The sequence below is a fragment of the Arvicola amphibius genome, chromosome 4 (genome assembly GCF_903992535.2).
Source record: "Arvicola amphibius chromosome 4, mArvAmp1.2, whole genome shotgun sequence".
In the NCBI taxonomy this organism is placed as follows: Eukaryota; Metazoa; Chordata; class Mammalia; order Rodentia; family Cricetidae; genus Arvicola; species Arvicola amphibius.
In genome coordinates this window covers 71,674,456-71,699,142 of record NC_052050.1, presented here as the reverse complement: position 1 = coordinate 71,699,142, position 24,687 = coordinate 71,674,456, and the positions used below count along the sequence as shown (strand labels likewise).

General features: G+C 42.9%; 2 protein-coding genes across 2 annotated transcripts in view; one reads left to right on the top strand and one right to left on the bottom strand.

Annotated features, from left to right (window-relative positions):
- Nucleotides 1–24,687, bottom strand: part of LOC119812843 (T-cell-specific guanine nucleotide triphosphate-binding protein 2-like) — a 113,626-nt gene that overhangs the window by 38,402 nt on the left and 50,537 nt on the right. The gene's annotated exons all lie outside the window — the stretch shown is intronic.
- Nucleotides 1,298–24,060, top strand: LOC119811504. Its single transcript, XM_042054892.1, has 4 exons — nucleotides 1,298–1,598; nucleotides 5,812–7,069; nucleotides 18,252–18,475; nucleotides 22,111–24,060. Exons 2-4 carry the CDS (start codon nucleotides 5,830–5,832, stop codon nucleotides 23,371–23,373), a joined length of 2,727 nt encoding a protein of 908 aa, XP_041910826.1. The 5' UTR covers nucleotides 1,298–1,598; nucleotides 5,812–5,829; the 3' UTR covers nucleotides 23,374–24,060.

The following is a 24,687-nucleotide window of genomic DNA, read 5'->3' as shown; positions in this document are numbered from 1 at the left end:
CCCTTGGAAAACAACATGGATCCAGCCCCATGCTCACCACATCAGTTTTGCTGGGAAAATCCTCCTCCATTCCCTGTTGGGAATATCACATGATAGTTGCTGCTTCCATGACAAGGCCAGAACACCCAGTCTCTGACTTTAGTCAGAAGTTCGCTGTCTGCTCAGCTGACTCCAGGCTGTTAGGAGACTGCGATCTCCGCCATCACCTGCATCAGACACACTTCCACACTGAGACACCTGGTGCAGGGTTCTGACCAGGCGTCCTTCATTGCTCCTATGATTTCTTGTTTGAAGATTCCAATAGGTGAGATTACAGCAAACAAGCGAATAGACACAGACAGCAAACACAGTGGGCAAGGCCACCAGGAGGGTCTGTAACCATCTCACAGCCAGGACTCCCTGGGTTTGAAGTGCGATGGTGAACATTGTGTTTGGAGGATGAATTTACTGCGTTGAACTTGTAAACACAAAATTGTTTTTAGCTTGTATAAACCTAGAAGAAATTGCTGCTATCTTGAATCTTTCCTTCAGCTGGCTCCAGACAGACCACTTCCTGGTGCAGAGAGAGAGAGAGAGAGAGAGAGAGAGAGAGAGAGAGAGAGAGAGAGAGAGAGAGAGAGAGAGAGAGAGAGAGAGAGAGAGAAGGAGCTGATAAGGCTGATTTGTTTGACATTTCACTTCCTCCCCCTTTTCTACAAAGTATGGGTCACAGATTAAACAGGCTAACTTCTAAATTCTGCTTTTGTCTGAGACTCCTGCTTGTTTGGATGGTTGAAGCATCTACAGGACATCTGTTACAAGATCAAGCTTTGGCCACACCCAGACAGGATTTGAGTTAATTTGGCTCCCCCAAATCCTAACTTTGTAATTTGTTCCTTTATAATCCTTTGGCTAACAACAGCCAGGGCCTTTCCTAAAGAACACTCATGGTTTCTTCCTGGCTGGTGTCTATTTAATTAAAAGCCTCTAATTAATTATAACCAAACCTTAAGTAGGCTGGTAAATCTCTAAAACCCCGAGACCCACAGCAGAAGGGTAGCTTGCCCAGGGCTAGGCACCCACACCTGCGTTAGCAGTCTCCAATGGGGAAGCCAGAGAGTCAGACCTAAAGTCTCTCCCATGAACTGTGCTATCATGACCACGCCACAGACTTAGTAAGACAACCTAAAACAGCTTGACCTATCTGAGACCTTCTCTAAAGGGCCTCCCAGTTGTTTCCTGCAAACTATCCATTTCTTGGAATAGAAACTGAAACTAGCTCTGACTGTAGCCCCTTCCAAGTGGAGATGGTTTGTATAAATAGAGCTCATATCCAGCCAGGAAACTGTAGACAGCAAGGGCGGTGTGTAGAACAGGAATGGTAAAGTAACTTGGGTCGGGGAGATCTGGTTGTGCATCCCAAGTTCTCTTTTCTCCATGCAGTTCCTAGGACATAGAACTCCAAACTTCACCTCTTTTCTTCCCGAACATCCTGAGTCTGAATTCCAGTTCTAGATCGTTCTGAGGGAACTGCCCTTGCTGCAGTGCACAGACCTCTCCTAAGAGGAGAGCTTTCCCAGAGGCGCCACTGCCCTCAGATCAAGGTCACCACTGCTGAGGTGAGTGAAGGGTTCTAAGTTCAGCTTGGCCAATAGCCCTACGTGTGTGATAGCGTGAGGAGGGGAGCACTGAGTCCGGGGCAGGAGAGCTTGGGATTTCACTCAGGGAGCAGGCACAGTAGCATCCTTCTGTGCCATCTGTGCCACAGAGCATCCCGAAGCAGAGAAGCAGCAGCCCTTCCTTCCACCTGCTTGTGTGGACCTAGCTGGTCTTCTGAATCAGTCGAGCTTGGAGGAAGACAGCAGGCGGGGATACCCAGATGCTCTTGGAGTCTCTGCTCTATGATGCTCATTTACCCCATGGAGATAAAATCCCATATTAGAAACAACCACAATCTCTGGCAGATCAGGTTGAGCCCTCTGGCTTTCAAAGATTTCCCTGCTGTCAGTCAGCTGTTATTCTGATGGCCCCACCTTTACACTTCTTGCTGGTTCTCTCCCAGTTTGCAGACCACTTATGTATATGTTCGGGTTTTAACTGTAATATGACTTCGGGAGTTTCTTTTTCTGTCCTGTGTATCTGGAGCTCTTTAAGCTTCTGTATCTGTCTGGATGTGTGTTTCTGTCCCTACATTTGAGGACATTCTTGCTAGGATTGGTTGAGAATACTTTCTATGTAGTTGGAATGGAGTTCTGCTCCTTCTATGTGGATGTGTTTCATGGTGTTCCAAAGGTCACCTGTGGTCTGCTCATAGATTTTTCAATTTTTATGGTCTTCCCTGATCACATCTTCCCAATCGTCTACATAGTCTTCAATTCCTGATATTTTCTTCTCTATATGATACACTCTGATGGTGAGTCTTTGCTCTGAGAAGTTGGCTTAATGTATCATCTCTAGCTTTATTTAAGTCAAGACTTTCCTCAATATTTCTCATTATTGAATTTTATTTTCATACCCTATGTTGACCTATCTTTCATTCAACTAATTGTTTGAGTCCCTATTTTTTGATCACATTTACATCATTCTTTTTAATTCTTCATCTGGAACTTTATCTAAGTCATTCTCATGAAGTCCATTACTCGGTGGTTTATAGTTTTTGGAGGAGACAAGCTGACTCGGGTTTTTATATAACCAAGTTTTTGTGTTTGTATTTTCTTAGATCACTGGTTGGATTTTTTGGTATATATTTAATGCCTTACTTATTTTATGGTAGGAATCAGTTGGTGGGCTTTGAAGGTTCTGATACATGGGGTGGTCAACAGGGGTCAGGTGAACTTGGATGGCTAAGACTCAAAATGGGGAATGCTGACCTCCCTGGGTAAGTAGGTGAGTAGACAGCTGGCAAGTCTGACAGACCAGGCAATGGGTGGGCAAGAGGCCTAGAACGCAATGGAGTTGGGAGACCTGAAGTCTCTGAGGGACAGGGAATCACCTCATGGAGTGTGTAGACAGGAAGATTGATAGTGACCATCATTATTAGGGAGCTGGGCATGTTTTCTCTGATCAGCGTTTTAGAGACAATATCCTACAATGTAGCACTGCCTGACTTAGGTACTTCAATCAGTGTAATGTTCTTAGGTAGTAGCTGTGAATTACGTTCCTTGGAGTATGGTCTCCCCATGGCTCTCATTGCCTCCTCAGTAGTCTTTCTTTCTTTTAATTTTGAATTTTATTTAACTTAAATGTATGTCATGGAGCAAGGGTCCTTTAGTTTATTACAATATAAGTACATCAATCCTCTCTCCACCTCCCTGACGTTCCTTCCATACCTCCTATTCCCTTTCAAACGTATGGTCTTTAATTTTTTATTACTGTGACATATCTATGAAAAAATACATAAACTCAACCTACTGCATTTAGTATGGCTTGTATATATATAGGTATACAATTGAATCTAGATAGATAGATAGCAGACAGGTTTTAGGGCTGAACATTTAGAATTGAATAATCAGTTACCGAGCTCATCTGTAGGTGAGACTACCACCTGTCTGCAGCTTTTTACCACTTGTGACTCTTCATCTAAGTGTGACAACCCATGCAATTTCCCACACCCACTGTGGCACGTCAACTGTTGGTGCCAGTGTTCATGTCTGTGTAAAAGGCCACAGTGTTGAGGTTTCATGGGTATCTTGTTCATATCCAGAAGACTCAGCCTTGCAGCAGACCGTGTGGTCTTCCTATTCTTGTGTCGTCTGCACCCTCCTCCTCAGTGTTCTCTCTCTCTTAGGTTAAGGCTTGTGCCATCAACCGAGGCTGGGCACCGCAAAGGCAGCTGTTCTCTGCTTTGTGACCAGCTGTGCTTTCTGAAGTGATCTCTCACTGCTGTGAGAAGAAGCATCTTTGGTGGTTAGAGAGCTCCGTGTACCTGTGGGTATAAAGAAAAGGGTTTGGAAAGCAGTTCGGAATATTCTGGGATAGGAAAGTGGCCACAGTGGATTCTCCTCTGAGATCTGTGACCTCACTAGCAGCACACGGTGGTTGGTTAGATTCTCAGTTACCAGGCATGATTTTCCTTTTGTTCAGTCATCCTAATAAACAATTAGACAAATGTGGGTCACCACCAACACATAAATGCCACCCCTGCATCTTTAGTTACTTCAGTGTGATGATCATCATTGTGGCTCACGGGAATCACAGCTGGGCAGGATTAGGGAACATTTTCCTCCCTTGGAAACTCTCACAGCTCCTTCTGATGTTAGGGAAGCTGGGCCTTGGGGAGGAGACTTTGGCTCAGATGCAGCTTGATTTCTATGCGCCCATTATCTGAAGTATGCTGTGTCTTCAGCACACCACCCTTCCAATTCTGGGGCGCAAGCAAGGGAAACAGCAGGAGCCTGTGCTGTTTGAGGAGTATCATGGACTCTCCTGACTCACAACTCAAGAAAAGTTTCTCATGCCTGACAATGATGTTTCTATTACTTTATGAATTATAGGGGAGGCATTATCAGCCAATGGCATAACATCATTTAAAGTGTAGAAATTTAGGTAAATATGAAATTGTAACATTCTAAAAGTAGTCTTTTTCTATAGGTTTCGCTCTTTCCCCAAGTTAATCCTGGTATTTTCTGGAGTCTCTGAGAAAGTATGATTTAGAGAAATGTTATGACCTTACAAATCTGTCAGCATTATTCAGGATGGTTCCCAGAGTTCTCCCAGGATGTCCTTCTCAGTGCCTGGTGTGGAAGTGTTGTAGGGAGAGAGCACACTTGTTCATCCTGGCTGCCCAGCTAGCTTAGCTCCAAAATAACCACACAGAAACTGTATTAATTAAAACACTACTTGGCCCACTAGCTCTACCTTGTTATTGGCTAACTCTTACATCTCAGTTTAACCCATTTCTAGTAATCTGTGTATCACCATGTGGCAGTGGCTTACCTGGAAAGATTCTAACCAGCGTCTGTCTCAGGCAGAGGATCCATGCATCCCTCTGCCTCTGCCCTTCTTCCTCCCAGCATTCCGTTCTGTTTTTTCTGCCTACCTAAATACTGCCCTATCAAAAGGCCAAGGCAGCTTCTTTATTCATTAACCAATTAAAGCAATACACAAACGGAAGGAACTCCTACACCATGGAAGTTCTGATTCTTACTTTGTCTTGATTTCTGACCTAACCAGAGAACACAAAATAGTGACACACACAACTGAGCATCTGAACACCAGGAAGCAGGGTCCCTCACTCAGGAGTCTGCCAACCATGGAGGTCATGTCCCACCTCTGCTGAGAGAAGAAAGGGAAATTACAGTTAGTTGGCCATATCTTTTCATTCAGTCTTTTCCATCCTTTATCTGGTATTATTTCCTTATTATAGAATAACCATGCAAAGAGACCGGAAGCCTTGAGGTCCTACAGGCAATTGAGTAAAGGGTTCACAAAAGGTTGAGGACCCTACTAGGAGAAATGTTGCTTTTTTCATGTCCTTTTATGGTTGACAACATGTATGAGTGCCATTTAATGAAAATATAGGAATTTAAAGGAAACTTCAAGGAGATAATAAAAGCTCCAATGGGTAACTACACAGAGTAAGTGAAATCTGAATTGGAACAAAGAGTGTAAGGATATTCCTAGAAGCAAGTAAAGTGTGAGCAAGAGTACTCTTCATATCCAGGGCAGCAATTGCAGCAGCAACCAGAGCAGCAACCAAGAGAAGAGAAGACAGTCAGCGCCAGCTCTGATGTGGGTCAGGGTCAGAGTCCTGCTTTACTGAACCAGCAAACACTAAGGCTTTGCCCTGCTTTAATTAATGATTACAATTTCTCTCCTCTCTGCTCCATTCAGCCTCTACCATACAGAGTCATGTCTTGGGCCTCCAGCATTGATGAATTCTTTAAGAATTTTAAAAGGGAAAGCCAAATCCTCTCTGAAGAAACCATTACCTTGATTAAATCCCACATCGAGAACAGAAACCTCCAGGAAGCACTTTCTGTAATTGAGAAAGCACTGAGAGACATCGAGAATGCCTCCCTGAACATTGCTGTGACAGGGGAGACAGGGTCGGGAAAGTCCTCGTTCATTAATGCCCTGAGAGGGGTGGGGCATGAAGAAGAAGGTTCAGCCTGCACTGGGGCGACAGAAACCACCATGGAGAGGACTCCATACCCACACCCAAAGCTTCCCCAGGTGACAGTGTGGGACCTGCCTGGCATTGGATCCACTTCCTTTCCACCAGAAAACTACCTAACAGAAATGAAATTTGGTGAATATGACTTCTTCATTATCATCTCTAGTTCACGCTTCAAAGAAAATGATGCCCAGCTAGCCAAAGCCATCGCAAGGATGAACATGAATTTCTACTTTGTCCGAGCCAAGATAGATAGCGACATATATAATGAGAAGACAAGCAAACCTAAAGCTTTCAATGAGGAGAATGTACGGGAGAAAATCCTAGAAGAATGTTCACGTCATCTCAAGGAGGCTCTCTCCAGTGAGCCTCCAGTCTTCTTAGTCTCTAACTTTGATACGTCTAAGTATGACTTCCCAAAACTGGAAAGCAAACTCCTATATGATCTCCCAGCCCACAAGCGCCATGTCTTCATGCTGTCCTTGAACAGTGTTACTGAGGCCACCATTAACCTCAAGAGAGATTCCCTGAAGCAGAAAGTCTTCCTAGAGGCCCTGAAGGCTGGAGCATTGGCCACCATTCCATTTGTTGGCATGATCAGGGATGAGTTAGAGGATCTGAATGAAACATTCAATCTCTTCAGGTCTTACTTCGGGCTGGATGATGCCTCATTGGAAGAGATTGCTAAAGATTTGAACGTGTCTGTGACTGCATTCAGGGTACGTCTTCGTTTTCCCCATTTGTTTGCAGAAGATGATGATGTGTCCTTCGGGAGAAAACTATGGAAATATATCCAGATTATTTCCTCAGTTACTGGTGGTCCACTTGCTGCTGGTTTTTATTTCAAAAAGTCTTACTATTTGCAAAATCTTTTTATTGATGCTGCAGCAAATGATGCCATAGCTCTTCTTAATAAGGAAAGTCTTTTTGAAGAGAAGGAGGGACCCTATGTATCTAAGCCTCCCGATTACTGGGAATGATGGGAAAATGAGAGTCAAGTTCCAATCAGTGTTTCCTCTTGGCCTTGCTTTGGACACTGACACATGAACCTTTTCTGTGGAGCTCAGAGGGCTCCTCCTTTTCCTCCCCTGGAGATCACTTGGCAAGAGCTCAGTTGTACTTTAGTAGGAAACAGTCATCAACATTGTGTAAATGCCTGAGGACACCTCGTTTTCTTTAAAATAGTGTGTAGAGCACACATGAAAATATTGATTGGATTCCTGATTTTTGTTCTAGTGAATCCTGGATCCTTTACCCCTGTGAAAGTCTCCACACACTTCTGCATTCTCACAGCCATTTCTGCCCTGTCACTTTTGCTTGAGGGCATCTGGTGCCCAACACTGTGTAGATAAATACACCTCAGTAAGAGGTGTGAGCCCCGCACAAGAGTCACACAACAGATAGAGACTGTTATTATTAGCAAAGCTCCATCCAGGAGGAGCTTAGTAAAAACAGAAGAATAAACATTTGTGCGGTCCTCTTGCTTCACACAAATAAGGATATCTATTTCCTATCCTGCACTGGCAAATCAGAGTGAACTGAAATTCACCCATGTGATTGACAACTGAAACTTTAATTATAAACTGTCTCTCCTTGTTGTAATTTCACTCATAAAAATAAATAAAATAAATTTGAAAAATCTGCTTCACTGCTTTTCTCAAAAGTCGCAGAACCACTGCTGGTCCTTGTTCTCATTTCAACAGGGCCAGGCCGTGGAGCTGTTGACAACTTGTTCGTCCCACTACCCTGTTGACCATTTGTGTCTATTATGCATTTTCTGGTGGTCTGACAGAACTTAGAACTGAGTGTGAGATGGCTCTCTGAGAATTTCCTATGAGAAATTATTTGGATTATTTGATTTTATCTTGTTATGTTATATATCACTGACATTAAAAGACCACCTTAATTGGAAGCAGGACCCTCCTCCCAAAGCAAGGGATTCTAGACTGCATAAAGTGGGCAAGGGTCGTTGAACATGAATTTGTTTTACCCCTGACTGTGTTTGCAACAGGCCCAGCTCTCTCAGGCCCGTACTACTGGAACCTCCCTGTAGTGTGAAGCGGCGGGGCCGTGTTCCCGCCGCCCAGTTCCCAGCAACCGGCTAGCTTTACCCAAAATAATTACACGGAAACTGTATTCTTTTAAAACACTGCCTGGCCCATAGTTTCAGCCTCTTATTGGTTAATTCTCACATCTTCCTTTAACCCATATTTAGTAATCTGGGTAGCACCACGAGTTGTGGCTTACCAGGAGAGATCTTAACCTGCGTCCATCTCGGAGAGCAGCAGCATGGAGACTCACTATGGCGAATGCCTGAAGCGTCTCCCCCACTCTACTTCCTTGTTCCCACAATTCTGTTCTGTCTACTCCACCTACCTAATTTTCTCTTAAAGGGCCAAGGCAGTTTTCTTTATTAATAATGAAAGTAACACATAAACACTCCTCCATCATTTCCCCTTTTTCTGTTTAAACAAAAAAGAAAGGCTTTAACTTTAACATAGTAAAATTACATGTAACAAAACAGTTATCAAGCAAGTATTACAGTTACAATATTTAAATCTATTTTATCTTTTATCATAACTAAGGAAAGCTATAACTATCTATTTATTCTTCAACTCCATCAAAGACTCCAGAAGGATATAATGCTACCTAAGTAAACAAGAAATAAGTAACTTATAAAACTCTAGAAATGACAGAGACAACTCGCTGCCTGGACAGTCACCCAAAGTTCCTCTGTACCGTTGGGGCATCCATCTTTGGGCTTCAGGCCCATAAGTATCGAGCAGACATTTCCATGAAGCAGGAAATTCCAAAGACAGTTCAGTCACTTTCTGCTGTGTCCTGCAGAACGTCTCGCAGACTCTTTCATGAATCAGGAACCCCGAAAGGCCATCTCACCTTTAGGCAAGTTCAGCAGTCCTCTTTCTGTGGGTTCCTTGTGTTCAGTTTATGCAACAGTCCAGGCAAGAGCAGTTTCTTGCCCAAATGGCTAACAAACTCCATAAGTAGCCTCTTCGATGCCCATCTTCCTCTTGAAGTAGATTGGTGCTGCCAGGAGCAGACGTGTCTCATTGTCATGAAAAACCCTAAGTTATTAAAACATTAAATGCCATATTCTGCAGTCTTTGAAAGATATGAAGAATGTCTATCTAACTGAAATATATCTCTACATATCTAGAAAATCTAATAACATGACTACAAGCTTAACTATTATCAATGATTATCCATTAACAACCCATATTTCCTAATTATACATTACAGTTTTTAAAATGAACTACAATCACAATAGCTTAATCAAAATCAGAAATACATATACATATAACAAATTGACCTTAAAATCCATACCAATGCAAATTATTCATATCTATATCATATCCCCCTTTAAATGTAAAAGAACATTTATAAGCAATATTTGGGAAAATGGGCGCAGTTTTTTCTCTCCAAACTGCTTCCTGCTGAATGGGGGCGCTGTTATTTAGGTCTTTCATGGTGTAACCTGTGTGCTAGGTTCCTCTCAGTTGGCAGTTGAGTGAAGTAATTTTTTGAAGATGTTCACAGCAACCTTTCAGGAGGGCGTGGTCTATCATACCATATTGGGATAGAAGCAATCCACAGAGTCTCGTCCTCGGTGAAAACAAAAGAAGAAACTCTTTTCCAAAGCATCATGTTCTTAGATCCAAATCCTGAAGTCATACCGTTAAGATGTCCATTCTGATCTAGCCTGGCAGCCCATATAATGAAATGTCTCTCTGTACTTAGCTCCTTTACAGTCAAAAAAATCAAAGAAAACACAACAAAATACATAATCCAGACTCTCTGTGAATTTTCTATTTTTACGTGGCTTATTTTTACTCTATCACTTTACTTCTTTTAATCTATAACTATCTGTACTCTGTCTCTTTAAAGACTTTAACCTTTTCTTTTTAAGGCATTAACTTTATTTTCTATATTTTTTTTCTCTCTTTTAAGCCTACGTGAGCCATTTAAAGGCCTTCTATGTCTGAATCTTTTCTATTGTGAATCTGTAATTTTTTACTATCCAGGAGCACTTCTTAAAAGGTTAACCACTTCTTAAAATCTTAAGTTGCGCCAGGTAGAGGTAATACGGTACTGCCTGTTTACAGCCAAATCTAAACCTTAACTGCGCTGTTATTGTGGTAATTACGATAGATCCTGCCTGAGATCAGTACAGTTCAGCATGGCGGAGCAGAGCCAAAGCCACTCCTGCCTCAGTCATTTGGTGTCCCTGAGCTGCACACAGTTACAGGTACACAGCAGTCCACATTGGAGCTGCACTCAGCAGTTTAATTTTGATACTGAGCGTGCAGCACAGAAACTCTTTTAATCCAAGTCACAGCCGAATCTGACGCGCAGAGCACCGAGCAGTCTGAAAACACCTCTCTCTCTATGGCGGCAGGAATCCGCAAATGCTGTCCCGCTCGCCTAAGCCTGATTCTGCCATCTGCCCAGGTGCAGGAAGGGAGCAGTGAGCCATTGGCATGGTCTCAGAGAACTTTCTTTCCGATCCCAAGCGGGCAAGGTTTTTAAGTGGATTTAGTCACCACGTTGGAGCGCCAATCTGTAGTGTGAAGCGGCGGGGCCGTGTTCCTGCTGCCCAGTTCCCAGCAACCGGCTAGCTTTACCCAAAATAATTACACGGAAACTGTATTCTTTTAAAACACTGCCTGGCCCATAGTTTCAGCCTCTTATTGGTTAATTCTCACATCTTCCTTTAACCCATATTTAGTAATCTGGGTAGCACCACGAGTTGTGGCTTACCAGGAGAGATCTTAACCTGCGTCCATCTCGGAGAGCAGCAGCATGGAGACTCACTATGGCGAATGCCTGAAGCGTCTCCCCCACTCTACTTCCTTGTTCCCACAATTCTGTTCTGTCTACTCCACCTACCTAATTTTCTCTTAAAGGGCCAAGGCAGTTTTCTTTATTAATAATGAAAGTAACACATAAACACTCCTCCATCACCTCCCCACTGCGGGCAGTGCAACCCTGAACTGTGAGCTGAGAGAAGCCCTAGCTGCCTTGCACTGCTTTGCAGGACATTTTGCCACAGCCACAGAGAAGAAACTCGGTGGACACCTGACTGGACTCTTGGTTAAAGCCCCTGTGGAATTTCCATACTGATGGCTTTCCCACCAGAAGAGGAGAGAGGCAGGCATGGCATCCCAGGGGCAGAAAATAAAGCACATGTTAGGCCAGTGTTGGAATCCTACAGAAAACCAGAGGCAGTGGTCAAGGCCCGTGTCCTCTGTCAGCTCTGTCCGTGTCCACACCACCCTGACATTAGTGACTTCTGTGTGTGGTGACCCACACACCCGACAAAACAACACAAGGGAGGAAGGTCTGCTTTGTCTCAGAGTCGGAGAACTGCAGGTCACTTTCCAGAGGTGGTAGGTGGCAGAAGAGGTGGGGTCCATCCAAGCACAAGGCCGTCTGGGGGACGATAGAGAAGAAGCAGACAGAGCTAGAGGACACGAGGCAGGGAATTCACAGTCCTGGGCTCCAGACCTACTAACAGCCCTGCCCCAGGATCCACAGAGTGAAATACAGGAGCCTGTGGAACTCATTTCAGATTCCAACCATAATACTCTTGTATCCATAGCTTATTCTCTTTCTGAGACATCTATAGAGGAATTGATGCTGTAACTTGTATCCAAACAGCCTGGAGCAAGAAGCCTCTCTTCTTTGGTGATGTAGGATCTTCTCCAATGACTTGGCTGTGTAATTCACAATATGGAAGTTTGTCCAGTGTGCCTCCTCACTCAGAATTTAGTGTCATCTAAATACGGCTTCAGCTCGCTCTACTAATGGTTAGTGCATCTGGGTGGTACGGCCTGGCCAGGTTTCCATGTAAAATTTATCTCTCTAATCAACATGAGTATCTTTACTTTTTATTCTCCATCCTTTACATACATATGTATGCATATAATGATATAATGTTAGGGTTGGACTTTTTCCAGAGAGAAGGGGGATTGGTTAGTTTTTCTCTGCTCAGGGATTGGTTAGTTTAGCTGGTCAGGGGCAGAGATGGCTCTGACTTCATGGTCAAACTGTGTTTCTTTCACTGGTCCTTTTTAGCTTTTTGACTCTAATCTTAGGACCAGGGCACATTTCTTTCACTGGCTCTGACTCTAGGGACAAAGTGTGTTTCTTTGACACTAGTTTCAGAGCGAGGACACATACCTTTAGTCCTGGGTTCAGGGATAAAGATGTTTCTCTCCCTGGCCCAGGTCTCAAATACAGGGTGTGCTTCTTTCTCTGACTCTGGGTTCAGAGTCAGGGTGCTCAGTGATTGGTTGGTTTCCTGCTCCAGTCGCCCCTTTTGTCCTACACATATGTTCTTATGAATGGATATTTCTGTGCTCTGGTTTTTAGTTTTCATTCATAAAACACAAAATGAAGGCTGGCTTCTTATATCTAATGAGGTAAAATGTAAGTATGAAGAAATTAAAACCTATTTTTGCAGTACCACCTAATAAGGGGGGGGGGAATTATGAAAAGAAAGGAAGAAAAGAAGCAAACAAATAGTAGGAATCTGGACTTGAGTCAGAACATTCCAGAACATGAGAGGCTTCAGTGACGCTGAAAACCCAGAACTGTAGCACACCATGTGTGCATAACAAACTAAACCTCAAACGTGTGCAAGACAGACACGTACTTTTTCAACTCAGAGAGCACTGGGTGAAGGGAGCAGGGCACCAGTCAGCTATAAAATATCTTTGTAAACGAGGGAAGGTGAGGACTTTAAACACACAGCTGTCCCACTTTCCTTCCACAGAGAGAAGACCCCACACACACTGCCTCTAAGCAATTAACTGTGCACAAGTAACCCGCAGGCCTGGGCCCACTAAGGAGACACAACTCTGGACTGTAACACCCAAAGATTTGTGACAAATCACAGCTTCAAGGACAGAATGGGTGTCTCTGGCTGTCCTCTGTGTCTGCACACTATGTCCATTGATGACGTCCTTCCTGCCTAGCAAACTGCTAGTTGTCTGATGCCCAGTTTGTTATATTCTGCTCTACCAAAGAGGGTCTCTACCCAGGAGCATAAAGTGGCAAACAATACTGACTGTGAGATATGTGGAGATGTAGCTCTTGAATCCCTGAGCTGGGGTGCTGGACTCACCGAGATACAAAGCTCTGAATCTCTCCCCCTAACCCTTGTGTTCCCAGGCGTCCACTTAGCACCATGACATAAAGGAAGCAGGACACAGAAGCAGCCTTTGGTTTCCCAAAGCATGAACCTGAAAGAAATGTGCACAAGCTCAAATTGAACATGGGACTGGCTCTGTTCTGCTGTCCCCTCTTTTCTCGTCACTGTCCTGGGAGAATTTGCCAGTCTCCTCCTTGAGGACAATGGCTATGACTGTCCTAACTGTCCTATGCTGTCCTAACCCTTGGAAAACAACACGGATCCTTCCCCATGCTCACCACATCACTCTTGTCTGGAAAATCCTCCTCCATTCCCTGTTAGGAACATCACATGATTGTTGCTTCTTCCATGACAAGGCCAGAACACCCGGTCTGTGATTACAGTCAGAAGTTTGCTGTCTGCTCAGCTGACTCCAGGCTGTTAGGAGACTGTGATCTCCCCCATCACCTGCATCAGACACACTTCCACACTGAGACACATGGTGCAGGGCAATGGGTTCTGACCAGACATCCTTCCTTGCTCCTGTTTTCTTGTTTGAAGACAGCCAATAGGTGAGATTACAGCAAACAAGCAAGTAGATAGAGACAGCAAACACAGTGGACAAGGCCTCAGTGACAGAGGCCTTTAGGATGGTCTGTCCACATCTAACCGGCAGGGCTTGCTGGCTTTGAAGTATGATGGTGAACGTTGTGTTTGGAGGATGAATTTACTATGTTAAGCATGTAAAAGCAAAAGTGTTTTTAGCTTGTATAAACCATGAGGCAGTTGCTCCTACCTTGAATGTATCCTGTCAGGTGGCTACAATACAAACACTTTCTGGAGCTGTTAAGTTATTCGTTTTTTAAAAAGTGATTTGCATGGAAATTGAACAATGCCCTGAATCATCAATGGCTCAAGGAAGAAATAATGGAAGAAATTAAAGACTTTCTAAAATTCGATGAAAATGATCACACAACATACCCAACTTTATGGAACACAATGAAAGCAGTGTTAAGAAGAAAGTTCATAGCACTTGTGAATTAACAGAACATTTGAAAACTTTGGAACAAAAAGAAGCAAACTCACCCAGAAGAACTAGAGAGTGAGAAATAATCAAATTGAGAGCTGAAATCAACAAAATGGAAACAAAGAAAACAATACAAAGAATCAATGAGACAAAGAGTTGGTTCTTAGAGAAAATAAAAAAGAAAATAGAAAAAACTTTATCCAAATTAACCAAAGGGCAGAAAGAAAATATCTAAATTAACAAAATCAGAAATGAAAAGGGGGACAAAACAACAGACTTGGAGAAAAAAACAGAGGATTATCAGGTCATATTTCAAAAACTTGTACTCCACAAAATTGGAAAACTTAAAGGAAATGAAAAATTTCTGGATAAATACCACTTACCAAAGTTAAACCACAACTAGATAGGCAAATTAAATAGAGCTAACTGCTAAAGAAATAGAAACAGTCATCAAAATTCTCCCAACCAAAAAAAAGCCCAGAACCAGATGGTTTCAGCTCAGAATTATGCAAGATTTTCAAAGAAGAACTAATACCATACTCCTCAAATTGTTCCACACAATAGAAACAAAAGGAACATTGCCAAACTCTTTATGAGGCTACAATTACCCTAATACCCAAACCACAGAAAGACATTACTAAGAAAGAGAATTACAGACCAATCTCACTCATCACCATTGCTGCAAAAATACTAAATAAAATACTGGCAAATCGAATCCAAGAACACATCAGAAACATCATCCACCATGATCAAGTTGGCTTCATTCCAGAGATACAGGGATGGTTCAACATACAAAAATATGTCAACGTAATCCACCATATAAACAAACTGAAAAATAAATATCACTTGATTATCTCATTAGATGCTGAAAAAGCTTTCAAAAAATACAGCATCCCTTAGTGACTAAATTTTGTGGAGAGCAAAGATACAAGGAACATACCTAAACATAGTAAAGGCAATATACAGTAAGCCAACAGCCAACATCAAACTAAATGGATTGAAACTCCCAGCAATTCCACTGGAATCAGGAACAAGACAAGGCTGTCCACTATCTCCATATCTATTTAATATAGTTCTTGAGGTCCTAGCTAGAGCCATAAGACACCAAAAGGAGATCAAGGGGATACAAATTGGAAATTAAGAAGTCAAACTTTCACTGTTTGCTGATGATATGATAGTTTACATAAGCGATCACAAAAATTCTACCAAGAAACGTCTACAACTCATGAACAGTTTCAGCAATGTAGCAGGATACAAGATCAACTCAAAAAAATCAGTAGCCCTCCTGTCCACAGATGATAAAAGGGCTGGGGAAGAAATCAGAGAATCAACATCCTTCACAATAGCCACAAATAGCATAAAATATCTCAGAGTAACTCTAACCAAACAAGTAAAAAATCTGTATAAAATAACTTTAAATTTTTGAAGAAAGAAATTGCAGAAGACACCAGAAAGTGAAGAGATCTCCCATGCTCTTGGGTAGACAGAATTATCATAGTAAAAATGGCAATCTTACCAAAAGCAGTCTACAGATTCAATGCAATGCCTTTCAAAACCCCAGCAAAATACTTCAAAGACCTCGAAAGAATGGTACTCAACTTCATATGAAAAAGCAAAAACCCAAGATAGTCAAAACAATCCTGTACAATGAAAGAACTTTTGGAGGCATCACAATCCCTGACTTCAAAGTCTGCTACAGAGCTACAGTACTGAAAACAGCCTGATACTGGCATAAGAACAGACAGGAGGATTAATGGAACTGAATAGAAGACCCAAATATTAATCCACACACCTTCGAACACCTGATTTTTGACAAAAAATATCAAATGGAAAAAGGAAAACATTTAACAAATGGTGCTGGCATAACTGGATATCAGCATGTAGAAGAATGAAAACAGACACATATCTATCACCATGCACAAAACTTAAGTCCAAATGGATCAAAGACCTCTTCATAAAGCCAGCCACACTTAACTTTATAGAAGAGAAAGTGGGGAATGATCTTTACCAATCCCACATCAGACAGAGGTCTGATCTTCAAAATATACAAAGAAATCAAGAAATCGGTCATCAAAAGAACAAATAATCTAATAAAAACTTGGAGTACAGACCTAAACAGAGAGCTCTCAACAGAGAAATCTAAAATTGCAGAAAGACCCTTAGGGAAATGTTCAACATCCTTAGTCATCAGAGAAATGCAAATCAAAACAACTCTGAGATTTCATCTTACACCCGTAAGGATGGCCAAGATCAAAAACACTGATGAAAACTTATGCTGGAGAGGTTGTGGGGAAAAGGGAACACTTCTGCATTGCTGTTTGGAATGCAAACTGGTACAGGCTCTCTGGATGTCAGTGTGGCGATTTCTCAGAAAATTAGGAAACAACCTTCTTCAAGACCCAGTAATACCACTTTTGGGTATATATCCAAAGGATCTTCAATCATGCAACAAGGACATGTGCTCAACCATGTTCATAGCAGCATTGTTTGTCATAGCCAAAACCTGGAAACAGCCTAAATGCCCCTCAACCAAAGAATGGATAAGGAAAATGTGGTGCATTTACACAGTGGAGTACTACACAGAAGAAAAAAAAACGACATCTTGAATTTTGCAGGAAAATAGATGGATCTAGAAAACATCACATTGAGTGAGGTAACTCAGACACAGAAAAGTAATTATCACATGTACTCACTCATAAATGGTTTTTAATCATAAACCAAAGAAACCAAAGAAAACCAGCCTACAAATCACAATCCCGGAGAACTGAGACAACAATGAGGACCCTAAGAGAGACATGCAAAATCTAATCTACATGGTATGTAGAAAGAGACAAGCTCTTCTGAGTATATCTGGAGTCTGGGGACCTTGGAGGAGGTTTAAAAGGGAGCAGAGAGGCCGTGAGGGGAGCAGAGAAAAATGTAGCGCTCAATAAAAATCAATAATGTAAAAAAAATCAAGGTAGTGGGTCACAGATTAAACAGGCTAACTGCTAAGGTCTGATTTTGTCTGAGACTCTTGCTTGCTTGGATAGCTGGAGCATCTGCAGGATGTCTGTTACAAGATCAACCTTTGCCCACACCCAGACAGGATGTGAGTTAATTTGGTTCCCCAAAATTATAACTTTGTGAGTTTTTTTCCTTTATAATCCTTTTGCTAACAATAGCCAGGGCCTTACCTAGAGAATTCTCTCTGGTTTCTTTCTGGCCCATGTATTTCTAGTTAAAAGCCTCTAATCTATTGAAACCTAAGTGTTAACTCAGGCTGGTAAATCTCTAAATGACCCGGGACCCATGAGAGAAGGATAGCTTCCTCAGTCGGTGCCCACAGCTGCGCTACCAATCTCCAATGGGAATCTCTACCACTAACTCTGCTATAATGGCCACACCACAGGCTTAGTAAGTCCAACCTAAAACAGCTTGATCGATCTGGAAGGTACACCCCATTGTTTCATGCAAACCATCCATTTCTAGGAATGGAAACTGAAACCAACTCTGAGTGCAGTCCCTTCCTTGAGGGTGGTTTGTATAACCAGAGTTCATACCTAATGAGGAAATTGTAGACAGCAAGGGCTGTGTGTGGACCAGGAACAAAAGGTAGCTTGGGGAAGATCTGGCTGTTCATTCCTGTGTTCCTCTTTTCTTTATTCAGTTCTTCCCAGGACACAGAACACCACACCTGACCTCTTTTCTTCCCGAACATCCCGAGTCTGAACTCCAGTTCTAGAGCGTTCCAAGACAACTGCCCTTGCTGCAGTGCACAGACCTCTCCTAAGAGGAGAGCTTTCCCAGAGGCGCCACTGCCCCCAGATCAAGGTCACCACTGCTGAGGTGAGTGAAGGGTTTTAAGTTCAGCTTGGCCAATAGCCCTACGTGTGTGATAGCGTGAGGAGGGGAGCACTGAGTCCGGGGCAGGAGAGCTTGGGATTTCACTCAGGGAGCAGGCACAGTAGCATCCTTCTGTGCCATCTTTGCCACAGAGCATCCCGAAGCAGAGAAGCAGCAGCCCTTCCTTCCACCTGCTTGTGTGGACCTAGCTGGTCTTCTGAAGAAGTCGAGCTTGGAGAAAGACTGCAGGCTGGGATACCCAGATGCTCTTGGAGTCTATGTTGTACCCCATGGAAATAAAATCCCAGATGAGAAACAACCATCCACAGTGTCTGGCAGAGCAGTTGAGCCCCCTGGCTTTCAGGAGTATGCTGCTGTCAGTCAGTTGTTATTCTGATGGTTCCATCTTTACACTTCCTGTTGTTTCTCTCTGGCAGTTTGCAGACCACTTGGGTTTAACTGTGATATGACTTCAGGAGTTTCTTTTTCTGCCCTTTGTATCTGGAGATCTATATGCCTTTGTATCTGTCTGGATGTACATTCCTCTCCCTAAATTTGGAGACATTCTTGCTAGGATTGGTTGAGAATATTTTCTATGCCGCTGGGATGGAGTTGTGCTCCTTCTCTGCCGATGTGTTTCATGGTGTTCCAAAGGTCACACATGTTCTGCTCATGGGCTTTTCAATTTTTATTGTCTTTTCTGACCAAGTCTTTCCATTTGTCTATATAGTCTTCAATTTCTGATATTCTCTCCTCTATATGATCCACTCTGATGGTGATTCTTCGCTCTGAGCATTTGCTTTAATGCATTTTTCATCTCCAGCTTCATTTAAGTCAAGATTTGGCTCAGCATTTCTCATTATTGAATTTTATTTTCAAGCCCTGTGTTGGCTTGTCTTTAATTCAAATGATTGCTTGAATCATCTTTCTTGGATCACATTTACATCATCCATGTGAATTCTTCATCTGGAACTTTATCTAAGTCATTCTCATGAAAACCGTTACTTCAGAGTTTGTATTTTTTAGATAAGACGAGCTGTCTTGGGTTTTCATATAACCAAGTTTTTGTGTTCCTATAGGCTTAGATCACTGGTTGGATTTTCTTTGGTATATATTTCCTACCTTACTTATTTCGTAATAGGAAGCAGTTGGGTGGGCTTTGAAGACTCTGATACATGGGGTGGTCAACAGGAATCAGGTGAACTTGGATGTCTAAGACTCAAATGTGGGAATGCTGACTTCCCTTGGGGAATAGGTGGGTAGAGAGCTGGCAAGTCTTACAGGCCAGGCAGTGGGTGGGCAAGAGGCCTGGCAGGCATTGGATTTGTGGGATCTGAAGTCTCTGAGGCACAGGGAAGCTCCTCATGGGTAGGTAGTGGGTATGCAGGAAGGTTGACAGCCACCAGCACTAACATGTAAGCGTTAATCTCATGAAGCAGGCAGCTAGTCAGGCAGGCTCTGATCAATATTTGGAGACAATGTCCTACAATGTAACCCTGGCTGGCTTAGGGACATCACTGCAGTGTCCTTAGATGTGGTGAATTACAGTTTTGGAGGATGGTCTCCTCAGTGCCCTTGCCTCTAACACTAGTCTTTCTTTCTTTTTTAATTTTTAATTTTATTTAATTTAAATGTTTGCCACGAAACAAGGGTCCTTTTGTTTATTACAATATAAGAGCATCCTGCTCCCTCTCCTCCCTGCAGTCCCTTTCAGACCTCCTATTCCCTTTCAGATGTGTGCTCTCTCTTTATTACTCTGATAAATCTCTTAAAAAAAACAAATACATACGCTCGACCTGCCACTTTTAGTACAGCTTGTATAGATAGATATACAGGTAGATGATCAAGAGATGATAGAGATAGATAGATAGATAGATAGATAGATAGATAGATAGATAGATGATAGATAGATAGATAGATGATAGATAGATGATAGATAGATAGATAGATAGATAGATAGATAGATAGATAGATAGATAGATAGAGTCAGATAGACAGACAGACAGATAGGAATTAGGGCTGAAGATTTGGAACTGAATGATCAACTAGGGAGCTCCTTTCTGGGTGAGACTACTTCTGCCTCTCTGCAGCTTTTTACCACTTGTGACTCTTCATCTAAGTGTGACAACCCATGCAATTTCCCAAATTTACTTTGGCACATCAACTGTTGGTTTCAGTGTTCAAGACTTGTGTCTTTTACAAAAGGCCACAGTGTTGAGGTTTCATGGTTATCTTGGTCATATCCAGAAGACTCACAGCTTTGCAGCGGACTGTGTGGTCTTCCAATTCTTGTGTGTTCTGCACTCTTTCTTCAGTGTTTTCTCTCTCTTAGCTTAAGGCTTATGTGATCAACCGAGGCTGGGCACCGCAAAGTCAGCTGTTCTCCGCTTTGTGACCAGCTGTGCTTTCTGAAGTGATCTCTCACTGCTGTGAGAAGAAGCATCTTTGGTGGTTAGAGAGCTCCGTGTACCTGTGGGTATAAAGAAAAGGGTTTGGAAAGCAGTTAGGAATATGCTGGGATAGGAAATTGGCCACAGTGGATTCTACTCTGAGATCTGTGACCTCACTAGCAGCACACGCTGGTTGGCTAGGTTTTCAGTTACCAAGCATGATTTTCTTCTTCTTCAGCCAGCGTGATGCACAGGTGTGGGTCACCACCAACACATAAATGCCACCCCTGCATTTTTAGTTACCTCAGTGTGATGATCATCACTGTGGCTCATGGGAGTCACAGCTGGGCAGGATTAGGGAACATTCTTCCCTTTTGGAAACTCTCACAGCTCCTTCTGATGTTAGGGAAGCTGGGCCTCGGGGAGGAGACTTTGGCTCAGATGAAGCTTGATTTCTATGCGTCCTTTATCTGAATGTGCTGTGTCTTCAGCACAGCGCCCTTCAAATTCTGGGGCTCAAGCAAGGGCAACAGCAGGAGACTGTGGTGTTTGAGGAGTATCATGGACTCTCCTGACCCGAACTCAAGAGAAGTTTCTCATGCCTGACAATGATGTTTCTGTTACTCTATGACTCAGAGGGAAGGCATTATCAGCCAATGGCATAACGTCATTTAAAGTGTATAAATATACAAATATCCCTCCACACACAGACAGCATATGTATATGTATCATTAAATAAATATGAAATGAGAGGATTCCAAAAGTAGTCTTTTTCTATAGTTCTCACTCTTTTCCCAAGTTAATCCTGGTCTTTTGTGGAGTCTCTGAGCCAGCATGGTTTTGAGAAATGTTATGACCTTACAAATCTAGTCAGCATTATGCAGAATGCTTGTCGTAGTTCTCCAGGGTGTCTCTCTCAGTGCCTGGGGTGGAAGCTCTGATTCTCAGTTGTCTTGATTTCTGACCTAGTCACCCAAGAGAACACAATACAGAGATGTACCCAACTGAGCATCTGAACACCAGGGAGCAGGGTCCCTAACTTAGGTGTCTCCCAACCATGAATGTCATGTCCCGCCTCTGCTGAGAGAAGAAAGGGGAGCCACAGTTAGTTGGACATCTCTTTTCAATGCAGCCTTTCCCGTCCCTTGTCTGGTCTCATGTCCTCATAATAGAATAACCATCCAAAGAGACCAGAAGCCTTGAGATCCCACAGGCAACTCAGTGAAGTGTTCACGTGAGGTTGAGGACCCAGCCAGGAGAAATGTTACTTCTTTCATGTCCTTTCAGGGTTGATACCATGTATGCGTTTCATTTTAATGAAAATAAAGGCATTTAAATGGAAATTCAAATTGGTAATAAAGGCTGCAGTGGGTAACTACATAGAGTAAGTGGAGACTGAATTAGACAAAGAAGAACAAGATAATTCCTAGGAGTGTGAGCAAGAGGCTTCTTCATAACCAGGGCAGCAGTTGAAGCAGCAACGAAAGCGAGAAGAGAAGACAGACAGCGCCGGCTCTGATGTTGGTCAGGGTCAGGGTCCTGCTTTACTGAACCAGCAAACACCAAGGCTTTACCCTGCTTTATTAATAATTACAATTTCTCTCTTTTCTGCTCCATTCAGCTTCTACCACACAGAGTCATGTCTCTGGCCTCCAGCATTGAAGAATTCATTAAGAATTTTAAGAGGGAAAGTCAAATCCTCTCTGAAGAAACCATTACCTTGATTAAATCCCACATCGAGAACAGAAACCTCCAGGAAGCACTTTCTGTAATTGACAACGCACTGAGAGACATCGAGAATGCCTCCCTGAACATTGCTGTGACAGGGGAGACAGGGTCGGGGAAGTCCTCGTTCATCAATGCCCTGAGAGGGGTGGGGCATGAAGGAAACGGTGTAGCCCTCACTGGGGCAACAGAAACCACCAAGGAGAGAACTCCTTACCCACACCCAAAGCTTCCCCAGGTGGTAGTGTGGGATCTGCCTGGCATTGGATCCACTTCCTTTCCACCAGAGAAGTACCTAACAGAAATGAAGTTTAATGAGTATGACTTCTTCATTATTATCTCTAGTTCACGCTTCAAAGAAAATGATGCCCAGCTAGCCAAAGCCATCTCAGAAATGGAGATGAATTTCTACTTTGTCCGAGCCAAGATAGATAGCGACATATATAATGAGAAGACAAGCAAACCTAAAGCTTTCAATGAGAAGAATGTACGGGAGAAAATCCTAGAAGAATGTTCACGTCATCTCAAGGAGGCTCTCTCCAGTGAGCCTCCAGTCTTCTTAGTCTCTAACTTTGATACGTCTAAGTATGACTTCCCAAAACTGGAAAGCAAACTCCTATATGATCTCCCAGCCCACAAGCGCAAAGTCTTCACAGTGTCCTTGAGAAGTGTTACTGAGGACACCATTAACCTCAAGAGAGATTCCCTGAAGCAGAAAGTCTTCCTAGAGGCCCTGAAGGCTGGAGCATTGGCCACCATTCCATTTGTTGGCATGATCAGGGATGAGTTAGAGGATCTGAATGAAACATTCAATCTCTTCAGGTCTTACTTCGGGCTGGATGATGCCTCATTGGAAGAGATTGCTAAAGATTTGAACGTGTCTGTGACTGCATTCAGGGTACGTCTTCGTTTTCCCCATTTGTTTGCAGAAGATGATGATGTGTCCTTCGGGAGAAAACTATGGAAATATATCCGAAACATTTCCGCAGTTCTTGGTGGTCCATTTGCTGCTGGTTTTTATTTCAAAAAGTCTTACTATTTGCAAAATCTTTTTATTGATACTGCAGCAGATGATGCCATAGCTCTTCTTAATAAGGAAGACCTTTTTGGAGAGAAGGAGGGACCATATGTATCTAAGCCTCCCGATTACTGGGAATGACGGGAAAATAAGAGTCAAGTTCCAATCAGTGTTTACTTTTGGCCTTGCTTTGGACACTGACACATAACCTATGCCTGGCAAACCAACCTTATTTGTGGAGCTCAGAGGGCTTCTCCTTTTCCTTCTCTGGAGACAGAAGATCATTGTGGCAAGAGCTCAGTTGTACTTTAGTAGGAAACAGTCGTCAACATTGTGTAAATGCCTGAGGACACCTCGTTCTCTTTAAAATAGTGTGTAGAGCACACATGAAAATATTGATTGGATTCCTGATTTTCGTTCCAGTGACTCCTGGATCCTTTACCCCTGTGAAAGTCTCCACACACTTCTGTATTCTCACAGCCATTTCTGCCCTGTCACTTTTGCTTGAGGGCATCTGGTGCCCAACACTGTGTAGATAAATACACCTCAGTAAGAGGTGTGAGCCCCGCACAAGAGTCACACGACAGATGGAGACTGTTATTATTAGCAAAGCTCCATCCAGGAGGAGCTTAGTAAAAACAGAAGAATAAACATTTGTGCAGATCCTCTTGCTTCACACAAATAAGAATGTTTATTTCCTATGCTGCACTGGCAAATCAGAGTGAACTGAAATTCACCCATGTGATTGGCTAATGAAACTTTAATCATAAACTGTCTCTCCTTGTTGTAATTTCACTCATAAAAATAAATAAAATAAATTAAAAAATTTGCTCGACTGCTTTTCTCAAAAGTCGCAGAGCCACTGCTGGTCCTTGTTCTCATTTCAGCATGGCCAGGCCATGGAGCTGTTGACAACTTGTTTGTCCCACTACCCTGTTGACCATTTGTGTCTATTATGCATTTTCTGGTGGTCTGACAGAACTTAGAACTGAGTGTGAGATGGCTTTCTGAGATTCCCTGGATTAGTTGATTTTATTTCTTAATGTCATATATCAATGACATCAAAAGACCACCTTCATATGACGCAAGACCCTCCTCCCAAGTATGGGATTCTGGACTTCATAAAGTAGGTAAGGGTGGATAAACATGAGTGCTGACTGTGTTTGCAACAGGCCCAGCTCTCTCAGGCCCGTACCGCTGGGAGCTCCCCACTGCGGGCAGTGCAACCCTGAACTGTGACCTGAGAGAAGCCCTGGCTGCCTTGCACTGCTTTGCAGGACATTTTGCCACAGCCACAGAGAAGAAACTCGGGTGGACACCTGACTGGACTCTTGGTTAAAGCCCCTGTGGAATTTCCATACTGATGGCTTTCCCACCAGAAGAGGAGAGAGGCAGGCATGGCATCCCAGGGGCAGAAAATAAAGCACATGTTAGGCCAGTGTTGGAATCCTACAG

Bases quoted from the DNA above. Each gene is read 5' to 3' on its own strand.
- LOC119811504 (XM_042054892.1), top strand. From the start codon at position 5,830: ATGTCTTGGGCCTCCAGCATTGATGAATTCTTTAAGAATTTTAAAAGG. The intron at 7,070-18,251 runs AATGATGGGAAA...TCTTTGCCACAG, and splicing joins TAAGCCTCCCGATTACTGGG to AGCATCCCGAAGCAGAGAAG. The intron at 18,476-22,110 runs GTCAGTCAGTTG...TGCTCCATTCAG, and splicing joins GCTTTCAGGAGTATGCTGCT to CTTCTACCACACAGAGTCAT.